Genomic DNA, 15,286 nt, shown 5'->3' with positions numbered 1-15,286 from the left:
ACACAGCCAATAAGTTGCAAACCTCCAGCTCCTGTGATGTTAATTGGGAGTACAATACTGGCTCCTAGCCCCTACGCCTGCCCCTAGAGTGGAAGTGGAAATGAAACAAGGAGATCTCCAGGGACTGCTAAGCATAGTACATGGACCATGGCAATAGTCATGTGTAGGAATTAGTACTTCAGATTTCCTTAATCCAGCAGGAAGCTTGTATAATAGCTGAGTCTGCTCCCTTCTCCCAATTGGCAGTCTGGGGGTAACTTCTTCATGCAGCAAAAGGACAGACATCCTACCCTCTGCTAATTCTCTCAGCTCAAGGAGGGGTGGGGGGAACAGTCCCCTGCCTTCCCCCCAGGAGACGGGGTCTCTCCTCAGACGGAAAGTAAGTGTTCCAGCTTGTTGCTCAAAGGTGTTGCCGGTGGTGACAGCCCCTTTTCTTTCTGAGGGGCCCAGCAGGTCATTGTCTGCCACCCCACCAGCCCGCCACCCCCTGCTGGGCTGGCTTCTGTCTGACCTGTCAGTGGGCTCTTTGAAAGCAAGGTTGATGAGGGGCACAGGGGAGGGGGGAATAACTGGACTGAAAGAGGCCAGGAACAGCGGGCAGAGGGTGAATATTTGGGGACATCGGTGGTTGAGATCAGAGACCCTTGCTCTCTGTTGCCAGTAGTTTTTGTAACAGAAAAGTGGGGAGATGGCAGCAGCCAGGATAGAAATCCCCCAGGTATAAAAAAACATGGCCCTAGGCTAACAAGGGTGAGACTGTGCCAGAGAGGCCTGTCAGGGAACGTCCAAGGTGGGCCAGTTCTCATCAAGTGAGATCATTATTCCTAGAGGCTCTGTTTGGGTTGAGGAGAAGCAGCAGAGGGAGGAAAAGGAGGGAAGGAAAAAGAGAGCAGGCTGAGAGAAAGAACAACTAGAAAATGAAGATGTTTTCTGAAGCCTTAGTATTTTGTTCCCCATGTCCTACAATACTCACCGGATACCTTTATAAGGCCATGACTACTCATAGCCTCCTATGAAGAATTGAGGATAGAAGCCATTGGAGGTGGACAGCCAGAGAGTGAATCACTCCTCCATCATTTACTAGCTGTGTGATTATGGACAAGGCTCTTAACCTCTCCAAGCCTCAACTTCTTCATCCGCAAAATGGACATCATAGAAGCCACCTCAAAGTGTTCTTATGAGCATATGGGATGATGGCTGGATAAGGTGCAAGGTGTAGGCTGTCAAAGCACAGAGGAGCTTACGCGGCTGGCAGAGGAACAGCCCTGTGTTGGTCCACCTATCAGAAGAGGGAGCGAGGGCAGAGGGCTTGCTAAAACACTTGGCATCCCAGATTTTCAAAAGGTAAATCTCCCTCCAGTATGTATTTAAATTGTTCCTCTTCTGATTGGCATAGTCCTGCCTTAGGTAAAAGAGCTTAGTGCAGATAATAACATGTCATAGTGGTGGGCACAATGACTCCTGTGTGTTAGCCATTTGGAACATTCTACTGTAACAGACCTTATGTTGCAGATCCATGTAGGACTTGGCTTCAGAGTGCTACAAACTGGGTCAAACCCAGCCCCAACATGCAAGAAGCTGTGTGGTCTTCTGCAAGTTATTTTCTTTCTAAATCTCCAGTTCCTCATCTGTAAACAGTGGTGCTAATGATGCCTGAAAATCTGGTGGTGATTTAATGAGGGGATGAGTGTAGGGCACTTAGCATGGTGCCTAACACCCAGTAAGACAGTAAGATTTTCTTTTTTTTTTTTTAATGTTCACTTATTTATTTTGAGAGAGAATGCATGGGCAGGGAAGGCAAGGAGAGAGAGGGAGAGGGAGAGAATCCCAAGCAGGCTTCACACTGCCAACACCAAGCCCAATGTGCGGTTTAAACCCATGAACCTTGAGATCATGACCTGAGCCAAAATCGACAGTCAGACACTGAATGGATCGAACCATCCAGATGCCCCCCACCCCAGTAAGCTTTTCATAAGTGCCAACCATTAGCTCTGATTAGACGTGGTTGCCATTAATGCTTCCTCATCCTACTGACCCCCCCCCAAGGTTGTGTCACTTAACATAGGGTCTTTTTGCTGAAATACACTGGCTTTGGGGGGCACTAGAAGCCCAAGGACAGGGACTCTGAGCTAATGTGCTAGTAGTGATGATGTGTTGTGTGTTGCACCTAATCATCCCAAAGTGTGCATTTGTGAGAAGGTGAGAAGGTCATTCAAGGATAGGGCTACCACTTGTGAGTATTGAGTAGATGAAGGTGTGGCTCGTCCTTCCAAGGACAGAGCTCCCAAACCTAGAGCTCTGTGTCCATGAAGTGCTTCCCAACCTGTATTGCACTAGACTATTGTGGGGAGATGCTCTGGGACAAAAGGGGTCCATGGTCAGGAAATGCTTCATGTTCCATTGCAATATTAAAGATTCATGATGCATATTCACATGTCAAAGGCTCTGAGAAGTCCTGCTGTAAAAAAAAACTAGCTTACCTGCTTCACCAACATTTCCCAAGTTGTATCCTCCAGTGTCACCTCTGCTTCTATGTTTCAGGGAACCCCCATTAACATCCCCCAGTTTGGAAAACCACTTTAGTCTCTCAGAGTCAGATATACTGCTATGGATATTTGTGGGACATTCTCAATAATTCAGAGCAGGGGTTCTTGAGATTTAGTCGGCAAAAGAATGACCTGGGAATCTTCTTTAAAATGCCAATTTTCCATTTCCATTCTCAGAAATTTAGTAGGCCTGGGTGACAGCAAGAATCAGCATTTTAAAATCACTGAGGTGATTCCAGGGCAGGAGGTCAGGAAGCATGCCTTGACCAACAGTGGTTTAGAGCCTGACTTCTGGAAGTCAGGGCTCAGAACAGCAGCATCAGCATTACCTGGAAACATAAGGAATGCAGACCACTGTAGGACCAGAGAATTAGAATCTACATTTTAACAAGGTCCCGGGTGATTCCAGTGCTGGTTATATTTTAAGAAGAATTGGTTTTAACGGTTTTTATTTATGGTGCTTGTTTTTGTTTTTGTTTTCCATTTGTTTACTTTTGATAAACACTCAAAAAAAATAAATAAATAATAAAAACTGGATACACACTACAAGCTCATTGTCACAAAATTTCTACCAACCCTTGCCCCTAACCCCATACATGAGGGGTTGACAAGATGCCCCAGTAGCTTCCCGGTAAGCTAGAGTCCCATTAAAAAGTGGTCTTATCTAGATTATATCCCTGTCTTCAGTAACAGTGCCTGGGTTTTCCTAAGCAGCCTTTGCTTTCTTTTTCACACGTGTCCTGAAGAGTAGGAAACCAAGAAAAGCAGCTCTCAGTGGGCCTCCATTCTGCCAGATCTCTGGTCAGACATGATTGATCTTCCATTGCTAAGTGTAAGAAAAGCCAAAGGTGCTTTGGAGCAGGGATCTCTGGCCTTGGAACTCAGGGACTGTCAAAAAAGAGTTGGAAAGAGGAGAGAGGAAAACTTCCAACAGGACTTCCAGAAGCAGCACAAATACAATCCCACTTCTTGCAATATTTAAGAATGGCGGTTGCTCTGGTTGGGAGGGAGGGGATGCCTGTGTAACGATGGTCCATCAGGCAGCCGGGGTATTAATGGCAGGTGAAACCTTCCAAATGAGCACCCTGTCAGCCAATCTATTGCTTTAAAAGGTTGGCAATGTGGGAGACCTAACAGAGGCAATGAAGAACTAATCTCATATTGCCAGGTTAAATCAAGTCAGCCTTGCCTGCTCCTTTCACTTTTTAGTTACATCAAGCCAGAATACTTTCAATTATCCCTCACTTCCAACTTGTCAGCAGGCATTGGGTAAAATGCAAATGGAACAGTACCTTCCCTGGTGGAGTGCAGAAAATATTATGAAGAATAGCCTCCACTAGTTGAACTCTTCCTGTGTATTCAGTGCAATATCTTCATCATCTCATTTCATGTGCACCATCTTATAGAATCTCCATGCTCTTTGGTGAAGTAGGTGGTATTAAGTCCATTCTATAGGTGGGAAAACTGAGTCACAGGAAGTTGGTCACTTGCCTCACTTGCCAAGGTTACATAGCTAATGAATGATAGAACAGGGTTTAACCATTCTGACTCTAAAGCCCATATTATTTTGCTATTTGTCTAACTGGACCAAGAATCCAGTGCTGCTCTGGGCAAGTGAGTTCTTGAGCTTTGAAGTGCCCCCCACCTTTGAAATTTTCTAAGTTTTCCTCCAGTGGCAGGGAGTGGCCAGGGTCAGCAGTGCTGTATGGGTGAAGCACACCAGCCCAGACTAGGACCCACCTGAGCCCTGGTCCCTATTTCTCCATTTCAGGGTGCTTTCTGATCCTCTCTCATTCCTTACCCCATCCCCATGCATGTGAGGTTGACCAGATTCTCAGAGATATTTGGGGATTTGCATTTATGAGATATCTCAGGGCCCATTGCCCAGCCTTAATTCTAGTGGACAGATTGGCAAGTAGATTGCTCCTGCTGGCTGGAGGAAAATTTTGCAAGATCATGTGAGATCAGCCTGCCAGAATGGTGCTGATATGTCAATTTGGGTAAATCAAACTGTTTATGTAGACAGGGGCCCGGACAAAAAATATTTGCTAGGGACCCCACACACTTTAGACACAGTCCTGAAAGAGCTCACCTTAAAAGAAAATAATTCCCAAGGCAAAAAAGAATACTACAGCTGCCTCATTTCTTTTTACTCAAGAACCTCTTTATGTGCCTGGCCATTCAGACACTTCCAGCCTTTGCCAGCGAGCCCTCACCACTCCTTTATTTCCATCACAAAAACCAAACAGCATAGGCTTCTTCCTTCTTGCCCCAACTTGTTGCCTCCCCCCTTCCCTCCACTCTTTGTTAATTTTCTACCTCTCCATCATTAACTGATCTCAAGAATGACCCTAGGATTTATTGGGTCCACCTCCTGGATTTCCTGTATTTTCCTTAGGGAAATGAGAACTTGGCAAGTACCTCACTCTGTGTGCTAAACAAACCTATACGATGCCAAGAAGACTCAAAAAGGAGAAAAGAAATAGAAAAGATTCTGAAGCACATGCTAGGTTGCTAGGTGCTCACAACTGTTCATGTACCTTGCGTGGATTATCTTAGTCCTCTCATTGCTCGTGTGAGGTATCATCATGCCCACTTTGCAAATAAGGAAGACAGAGCACAGGCAGGTTGGTATCTTGCCTGAAGTCAGTCTGTTAGCAAGTACATAAATTGCATAATCTTAAATATACATCCCGATGAATGAATGTGTGTGTGTATACATCCTATAGATATGTATGTATGTATGTGTGTGTGTATATATATATATATATATATATATATATATATTTATGTGTGTGTATACACACACACACACACACACATATGTATATATATATAGCCTATATAGCCAGGTGCATAAAGTGAGGATCTAGAACCTTTCCAGCAATCAGAAGGTTCTCCTGTGTCCTTCCCAGCCAGTACCTCCCCATTAAGGTAACTGCAAGTCCTAACTTTCTACCATAATTGATTCAGTTTGCCTATTCTTGAACATCTGATGAATGGAAATATAGGTACTCTTCAAAGCCTAGGTTTTAACCAGCCTCTTGGCCCAAGGAGTAGGGAAGGCAGATTTGGTGGTTGGTGATGCCACTCACCAAACCATAATCTGGAAAGAGTGAAGCTCAATTTTAAAATCTGAGATGATAACCCATTCCCGTCAAGTGCTATGTGCAGACTGTAGCAGAGCTACCCACGACAACTGAAGTGAGTTGTTGGAGTCGATTCATGCCACCCTGTCACAAAATGAAACTAAGAAGAGTAAATTTAGATGTTTCTCTGAAGCCTTTAATACCCAAGAAAGCTGGAGAGTTCATGCAGGTTATAAAGGGAATCACTTGCATACCAAGCTACAGGGAATAAATGACACCAAAATTGAACAAAATGCTTTCATCTGGATTCTCCATAAGCTGCCCAGTTTACAGAGATCAAAGAGGAAAATAAGTGAAATGAATGAAATAAACACCCTCTCATTCCTGGAGATGTCCCTTCCCTGTAAGAGTGATGTACAGACTCAGGCAGCCTTCCCCAAACAGAAAACATGCTCATGTTTCAACCAACTCTGACATACCCAGTATCTACTATGGCTCTCTGCAGCCTCTCCATTAACCCGTGGCCTCCTCCCCCTGAGCATAGCTTCACTAGTAAGTGTTCAGTTAAGGCTTTGAGGTTGAATCTTTTAAAGGGACTCCTTTAAAAATCTAACAGAGCGAACTAGGCAGGGGCTGGAAACAGCTGGCGCAAACTTGTAGCCAGCCCAGAAGGCAAGTGCCACCTTGTGCCAATGGTAAACAGCTGAATGGGGGCTTTGAATCTCACAGATAAATAGTGTGGTCCCCAGCAGCCTGCAGTGCAGGGAATAAATCCCCAGGTATCTCGTTTCTCATGTTGATTCCTTTTAGAAGCTCATTTTAACCAACCAGATTCTTTCCCAACTGTAGGAGTAGACAAGCCTACAAAGGTAATTAAATCTCACGGCCACCCATACTTCCAGAGTTGATGGGTGTTCACTGCCCTGTCTTCACACTCCCTTTGGGAAAGAAACATCACCTCCTCCTGATAATGAAGAAGACAAAGAGTAATGATCTCACTGGTTGCCTTTTCCTACTTTTTATCCAAAATTCCTTCGTAGCCACTTGGATAACTTACTCAGCTTCTCAGAGCCTCAGTTTCCAACTTTATAGAGTGGATGATGGCGTGATAATGGGCGTAACACACAGTTAACAGAGTAGTCACTGTACCAGGCACTGTTCTAAGTACTATATGTGTAATAACTGCTTTAATCCTCCAAACTGTGCTTTCTAACATCATTGTCATCAGTTCATTTTGTACACGAGGAAACTGAGGTGCAGAGCGGTTACTAGCCCAGGGTCAGCAGATAGGGTACCTGATCTGAGAGTCAAACCCAGACAGCCTGATCCAGACTATGCAGCTTAAGGGTTATATTATTCTGCTCTGTGGGGTTATGTGAGGATTTAAATCAAGGATATGTGCAAATCTCGTTCCACCCATAGCATTTATTCATACTGTCCATTTACCTATTGCTATTTAGAAACATAGCATTTTTGACAGGATTCAACCTACCCATAGCAAATACCAGTGAATGACTCTAATAGGGGATATTAATTTCATTTATAACCATGTCTGGTTTTTAATTTTTTTAACTTTTTTTTTTCATTTTTGAGAGACAGAGACGGAACATGAGCAGGAGAGGGTCAGAAAGAGAGGGAGACACCGAATTGGAAGCAGGCTCTGAACTATCAGCACAGAGTCTGATGCAGGGCTCAACAAACCGTGATATCATGACCTGAGCTAAAGTTGGACATTTAACCAACTGAGCTACTCAGGTGCCCTGCCATGTCTGGTTTTTATAAACTGAAAAAGTTGAAAACTTTGCAGGGTTTCTGGTTATAGTTCATTGAACACAAACTATGCCGAACTGATGTGTGTGTGTGTGTGTGTGTGTGTGTGTGTGTGCGTATCTGTTCATTTATTCCCCATCACAGCACCCTATGCTATATGCATTATTATAACTCAGTTTTACAGGCAAAGAAATTAAAGTTTGGCAAGATTGGTTATCTAAGCTTACACAACCGAGGACTAGAGGAGATGAGCTTCAATCCCAAATCTGTCTGATTCCAGAGGCCAGGAACCTCCCTCTGATGCTGTGTAGACTTTTTGGGTTTTTACTTTAGGAATTCTAATTCAAAGGAATCAATTTAGCATCAACCTGATTTCTGCTTCACGTTGCCAGACCTGTTATGGAAGACTCTCTGATTTTCTTTATCAAAAGCAGTAAAAAGAATGCCTCCCACATTGTTCCCAGAAAGTTTCTCCACATCCATATTTCTCTGAAATGGCCATTGCAATTAGCGTATGACATACACATGTGGAATATAGCCAGAGCTGTGATTTAGCATGCATCCTGACAGAAAGCACCTAGATAATTCTCCATGGCCACATCTCACAGAGTGAAGTAAATGAGGACCCATTAGGCAAACGTGGGACACTGCTGTGGGGCCTGCTCAGGATGGCCTGGGTCATTTTCCCAAAACGCTGAGTCAGAATTGGGCCCTTTTTGAGGTCTCTGCACACCTCTTTCGCCACCCTCACTGGGTAAAAGCCCACCAGACAAACAAGTAGGTGGATAAATAAAGAAAGAAATCGGCCAATGTCACGGGAGGGCTGTGCTGCTCTCGCGCCCCTTTTGAATAGAGACGCTGGCAGCCTCTCGGGTCCTGAACTGGCAATTCAGGACAGTTTGATTGCCTGCTTGATTGTTTGCAAGATAACTGCAAGATTGTCAGTGACAGGGTAATTTACTGAAGATTGCCATGTCAGACTCCATGCAAGGGGCTTGCTGGCATAAAGATGCGGCTCTCATGACTGACAGGCCGCTGGGAGATAGCAGTGCCAATTTAAAGTTCACGGTGTCGTTTGAAAGTGTTCGGCAGCAGCAGCCCATAATCATGCAACATGATGAGGTCATTACAGGAATAACGTATGCTCACACTTAATAACCGATAGAACCCCAAATGCACAATCTCTGGAGCAGTTCAATGCAAACATGTAGGAGGAAATCATTTCTATCCTTTTTTTTCTTTTTTTAGCATTTGCCATCTGCGATTGCTGATGTGTTTATGGGACATCTCCTGCCAGACAGGCCCTTAAATAAAAAGCCAAGAATCGACAAAACAGTAGGGAAATTTGAGGTCCACCCTTTGGAAGAAGTTGCAAGTCCAGAATGAGTGGCAGACTAGCAGGGGTTGGGGAGAAAAGTGTTGAGTGCTTAATAGAAAAACTGTCCCAGGTTATTATTTGAGCCTGATGAGGTTCTCAACCTGGTTAGATGGAAGGGGTGGTAAATCGGATAGGGGGTAGGAGATGTTCCCAGCCTCAGGAGGGAAAGATCACCAGAGACAGATGGAACTTCTAATGGGAAGAGGCCAGTGGCCTTAAAGAAATCTATAGTGCTACTAACAGTGTGTTTTTTCTCACCTGCGAAGTTTCTGTAGCTGCTGAATGAAGCACTGCCAACCTATCTCAGCAGGATAATTTTAAATCCAAAGCAGGCATTCCGTGGTGGATTCCTTCTGTCTGGTGGAGGCGGTCCACGGAAGGTGATGTTAAAGGCAGAATGCTATGCGTTTTTTCTTTTCTTTTTCTTATTCTGCCAGTGGCTATGGGATCCACTATACGATCTGAACATAGGTCTGTGATGGTGCTCCAGCATCATCCTGCTGCTGAGATACAATTCTCTGGCCCCATTTCTTGGGTATGAGATTTGTGAGGCTCTAGGGAGCACCTGATTCAGCCAGCATATCAGGCAGAGGTGTTCAGAGCCTTGATTTCGAAAGTCTCTAAATTTAAAGTGTGTGCGCCTGCTCACCCTCCTGGGTCTGCATTTCTAGGAAATTCTGTAAATCTAAATGTGTTACGAGGCACTGAAGCCACATTTGCCCATGTGGAAAATGAGAGGCTAGTTTTAGTAATTTAAAGCCAAGCAAAACACACAACCTCCTAATTTGTTTGTTTGCTAAAAAGAAAGTAATGCATTAAAATAATTGTACATTAATTGCTAAATTACAGTGGAACTTCGGTGAAATTACATATTTCAATTTTGTTAGCAGAACCAAATGAAAAGAGTAATGCCAAAAAATTACATTGTAGTAAATTTAAAGCATGCAGCCAGGCCTCTGATTCAGTGTTCCAGTACAAGTGTCTGTCAAGTCCCAGCCCAGGGTTTGAGTACATGTTTCCATGATGTTAATTATGGCCCCAAAGTGTCTTGCTATCAAATCTGGGAGGTGCAAGCAAGTTATTCTCCAATCTTCTCCACTGTGTGTTCAGTCAATTCCCAGCAGAGTGAATAAGGGTTGGCCAACTAATCCATTCTAACAGGGAATTCCAAAGAGCAAACACTACCCGAAACATTCCCATGCTCAGCCCTAACACGCGTGTGAAGAATGGGAAACAGTCATTTATTCATTCAACAAACCTTTGTTGAATACCCAATTCTGTGGCTGGCACTAAGTAAGGCATGAATGTAGAAATGAATAAGACACTGTTATTCTCTTCAAAGAGCTCATTTTCCAGACAGGAAAGCAAGCACACAGAGATAATTGATTCTAGCCCAAGGAAGTTGGCATTAACAAAGGTTTCTAAAATTTATTGTGCATTAGAATCACCGGGCAAGCATGGGTGAAAGGCAGATCCCAGGACCTGTTCCTGGAGGCTCTCCCTGGGAAGCTCGGGAATAGACCCTTGAGACCCATGGGATTTTGATGCAGTACCATTCTTTGAGAAACTGTGATTCAGGGATACACAGAGCAGGAGTACCATAACCTAGTCAGAGGCATCACCAGGAAGGCTTCCTAGAAGAGGTGCCCATACCTAGTCTGGGTTGTAAAAGATGAGTCGCATCTGTTTCCCCACTGTACTGTCAGCTTCTTAAGGACCAACCCCATCATTCTTTGTTCTTCATACCATGTTGCATTTCCAGAACATGGATGGCACTCAAATATTTGTTGAATGGTACATGAATGATAAGAAACAGCCCAGGAAAGGGATGTAGGGCCAAGGACCTAGTAAATCAGGATGTTCAAAGTGTAACGGGTGTGTAGCAAGGTGGCACCAGAAACGATCGGGTGAACTGATAGCTTACTTTCTTGGTGCTGGAACCAAAGCCATTTTTCCACATTTCCCAGAAAATGCAAAACTCACCCACCCAGTTCTCACACTGGTCAGCAGTACCTTCCCTGTCTGACAAGGAGCAGAGATGGAACATTTTTCTCCATTAAACTGAGATTTAAGGAATCCCATGCATTTTGATGATTTGTGCACCCAATTAGCACAAGGCCCTGAGAACTGGCTATGGGTAATTTTTAGTGCTGCTCTATCCAAAAGCAAAATATTTGGTTTTATTTCCAACCACTCAAATATACTTGCTCATAACAGAAAAAGTAGAAATCCTAGCAAAGTATAATAAAGAAGAAGGAGAGAAACACACTAATCTATTACCTGGGGATAATCATTTGTCCACATTTTCAATTATTTCCTTTCAGTCTTTTATTTTCTATGCATATATACTGGAATTAAACTAGACTTGTCGTGTGAAACCTGCCACTTCAAGCCCTTGGGAAGGGTTGATGCTGTTCATGACAAAGGTGTTAGCATCTCTCAGCAGCTTTGTGTTGTGCAATGCACTGACCCTGGCTCTCCCTCTGCCCTTCCAGATGGCCTGGTGGATTGCCTGGACCCTGACTGCTGCCTGCAGTCCGCCTGTCAGAACAGCCTGCTCTGCCGAGGGTCCCGGGACCCCCTGGACATCATTCAGCAGGGCCAGACAGACTCGCCTGCCGTGAAGTCCTTCTATGACCGTATCAAGCTCTTGGCAGGCAAAGACAGCACCCACATCATTCCTGGAGACAACCCCTTCAATAGCAGGTGGGCACCCTTCTGTCCACACAGACCCCAAGGTGGCTGGTTGCCTCCCTATCAGAGCAGGAAGAGGTGCTCCCGTTTTTCTATGGGCCCAGTTGGCCTGGAAACTACCCCATGAGGGCAGCTCCTTGCTCTGGTTCACAGAAGGCCCCTTGCTCTCTATGGGTCGAGATCCAGAGCAGAGTCCTCATCTGTCTGTAGGATTTGGCCACCTTCAACCTAGAACCTGCTGGAGACACCTGTTGATTGTCTGGTTTTTAGATCATTTTTATAATCTATTATTTTACAACATTTCATTACTTTATCTCTCTTTATAAAATACCTCTGGTAGTGGCTTTTGTTTGATCATCACTGAAATACTTCATTCAATAGAGTATTTTTGAAAGCAATTATTAACTTAATAACATAGCTTATCATTTCTGGCACCTTAGAGCCAAGATAATGCCAGTGGCTAGAATTTATTGAGCACTTATGAGCCAGACACTTTATATAGACCATCTCTAATCTGCACAGCAACCCCATCAATTGCATCTGCTAACTGCCTACTTTGGGCAAGATGTCATGCTGGGGCATGTTACCCCTCTTTGCACAATGATAGAGTTTCTCTTATGTTTACTTTTGCTCTCAGTTGCTAATTTGAGACTTATGAATATTCTAGGGGCAAATTCTAGATTTATTATATAGTAAGTTTGGCCCTTCCTCCCAGGACAAGTTAGAACTGTACACCCAGAGAGGAGAGCCAGGGGGAAGAGTTGGCTTTGAGACATCCCATCCCCTTCTCCCTTCTAGGCACTGTTTCTGATTCTGGAGGTAAGAGAAAGGATAGGAGAGGCAGGGGACTTCTTATGGTCTGCCTACATATCACAGATCTTGCTCTTGGTGGGTCTGGGTCCAGATGTCGATGGTATGTGCAGATGTGAAGATGGCAGGCGTAGTCTTCTTGGGGATATCTGTCTCATCTCTATGCTCCTTTCTGTAGAAAAGTAAGAATGGATGGCTGGGTCCTCTTTCATGAAGCCTCTAGGAACCTTGAACTTGAGTGGGGCACTTCTGGCCTCCTCACCCCACTAACTATCCTTCTCATGCCATTCTTCTCTTAGTTCCCTTTATCCTACTTCATTCTGGGGAGGCCCAGAAGCAACTCAGGAAGTACGCTGCCCAAGCAGCCTTCCAGCCAGCAAATAAAATACCTGCTCTCACTTCTTACAGGAGCCCCTAGCTTTATAAATGATTCTCTTGGTGCCCCCACCTTAGACTTTGGGGAGGAAGCATCAGCAGGTCATGACTCAGACTCTGCTTCTCCCTGGGAGAGCCTGGCAAAGGTGGGATGGGGAGGTAAGGAATAATGGTACAGCCAGTTAATTCTACAACCCCTTAGAACTCTCTGGGAAGTTGTGCAGCCCCACTTCCTGACAGCTCTTTTAATATGAGGGCTCTTGGGCTAGCAAGGTCACATTGGGCTAGCAACTTTAGCCTCTCTCTGTCCTAGTTTTACTAAAAAGAAAAAAAAATCATCTCAGCCCTCTTCTATTTCAGCCCTGGCACCCCTCTAGCCGTGTCATATTAGACAACTTATTTAACCTTATAAACTTCATTTTCTTGATTGATAAAATTAGAATAATACTATAGAATATACTCACACAGTTATATTATTACCTTAATACAAGAACCCCTCAAAAATAAAAGAAACCATAAATATCTGATCAAAAAAGTACTTGCTTATTAAATCCTAGTTCTTGGACAGGGATTCTACAGGTATATTTCCCTTAATTATGAACATAATTCCTGTTGCCCAAGAGTCCTGAATGGCCCTAGCACCAGGCCATAAGCATTTCACTATAGTTTACATACAGTTTGCTAATACTGTAAATGCATCTTTCCAAAGCCCATGCTCTGTTCAGTTTCCTATTAACATTTCATTTTTTCTACCCTAAATCCAGTAATTTCCTGTTATTCTCCTTTTTGTCCCTTAAAATTCAATTTTATCCTCCTCACCAAAGTTAACACTTCCAGAAGGCACCTTGAGCCACAGCCAAGATGCAGAAGAGGAGGTAAGGACTCCAGAATATTTGTGGACCATAGCAGCCCCGGAGATCTGGGCAAAAGAAACTTGCTTTAGAGAAAGCTTCTCTGATGCTTTGAAAGTAGCAATAAATAGCACCACCCAAATGAGCCCACACTCCAGCATGTTGGTGTAGATACATAATTCGGAAATACAAAATGTAACTCCAAGACATAGGTTGAAGCTCACCAAGCACGTGAATTTTAGCGTATTATCCTCTGACCAAAAAAAAAAAAAAAAGAAAAAAATGAAGGAGAAGGCTAGGAGTAAAAAAGAAGTTAATTCAAGACTTCTAAGAAGGCGTTTCCCCAAGATAATGGCATACAAAAATAACTAAAATGCCTTGACTCCACCACTATAATTTATAGAGCAGATCTCACTATCTAGATAATGTGATAATTGTTACACATCAATAATCATAAATAGAAACGAACTGATAGCATGTCTCAGCTGAGTCTTTTCTGTGAATTGTCTGCCTGGAAACGATATGAAGCCAGCAACAATGAGGAACTAGGAAAATAGAGAGTAGGAAGCCTAGGCAACCAGGCCCCTTTTATTCCTGTGGTGCTCTGTAAAGTCTTATGCTATAGGAACGATTTAAAATAAATAACAGTTGTGTAAAAAAAAGGAGGGGAAAAAACCCACTGCGAGATGTACTCCCAGCTTTGTTTTCTCATCATAAACACTTTGTACCTTGTGGTCATCAACACACATCGATTTTAAAATCGTGCCTTGGAAGGCATGAAAGAAATCTTAGTCTGCACTAAGATAAGGAAATGGAATTGAACAAAAGAATTATTTTCATAATTTAGTTTTCCACTTTCAAAAGCCTCTGGCATTATGGTTGGAACCAGCTAAAAATGGGATGCATTTGTCAGGCAGCCAGTAGCAGACAATTAGAGCTGTCAGTGGAACAGTCTAAACCCTCATGAGATCATCAAAGGGTTGGAGTTGAACCGTGGCAGGGGTTGGGGGTAGTTATTGCTAATAAAAAGAGAGGTGCCAGGAGAAAGCATTCCTCCATGCCTGCATCCCACCTGAGATAGCAGAAGTAAGTGCAATCCAAAAATCAAACAGACTTGGACAAGATTCTGGCAAAGAATAGGTCAGCTTGATTACCTAGCCCAGAAATTGGGAGTATGTCCAGGAACCTGGAAACCTGAGAACCTCTCTGCCTTTGTCAAATTGCCCAGTGGCTTGAAGGCTAACAATATAGCTGCAGACCTGCCTAATAGGCTGGAGACTCAGTGCAAAAATGGAAGTTCTCAGTAACCCATTTCTCTATGAAGTCAAGAAAATTGAGGTAAGAGGAGGCATGTGCATTCTCCCTGTATGGATTTTGAGAGGACTGTTGTGGCATCTCTCTTGCTTTAGGGGATTTCCCAGACGTTGCTTGTTGATACTGTCATTCTTGCAAAAGTTCTAGTTACTATGATCTGGAGAGAGGACAGCTTTCTCTGACAGTGGAAAAAAAGTTGAGGGGGATTTCAACCACCCCTGCCCCTGCCCCACCAAGATAGCAGGAATTTGATATAAGAGAAATATAGTTACATGGAAGTCAGAACCCAGGATAGTTCTACCAGAAAAAAATACGTAAAGCTCCAATACTCTCTTTTCCTCAGGCTGTCATGGATTGTGAGAAATTTTGCTCTTAAAGAGCAGCAAAAAAACAATGTATGTATATGTCCCAGCCCCATAAAAAAACACCTCTGTGCACTTCTCTCCATTCCCTCTGACA

General features: G+C 43.7%; 1 protein-coding gene across 15 annotated transcripts in view; it reads left to right on the top strand.

The window, feature by feature from the left end:
* The window catches only part of TENM2 (teneurin transmembrane protein 2), a 1,251,785-nt gene that overhangs the window by 1,151,754 nt on the left and 84,745 nt on the right, over window positions 1–15,286 (top strand). For all 15 annotated transcript variants that reach the window (XM_043596358.1, XM_043596374.1, XM_043596352.1 and 12 more), the window contains one exon: window positions 11,279–11,489. In XM_043596358.1, coding sequence (XP_043452293.1) covers window positions 11,279–11,489 — 211 coding nt within the window. The remainder of the gene's footprint in view (window positions 1–11,278; window positions 11,490–15,286) is intronic.

The sequence above is a fragment of the Prionailurus bengalensis genome, chromosome A1 (genome assembly GCF_016509475.1).
Source record: "Prionailurus bengalensis isolate Pbe53 chromosome A1, Fcat_Pben_1.1_paternal_pri, whole genome shotgun sequence".
Taxonomy (NCBI): domain Eukaryota; kingdom Metazoa; phylum Chordata; class Mammalia; order Carnivora; family Felidae; genus Prionailurus; species Prionailurus bengalensis.
This window is presented reverse-complemented; position numbering and strand designations above follow the sequence as displayed.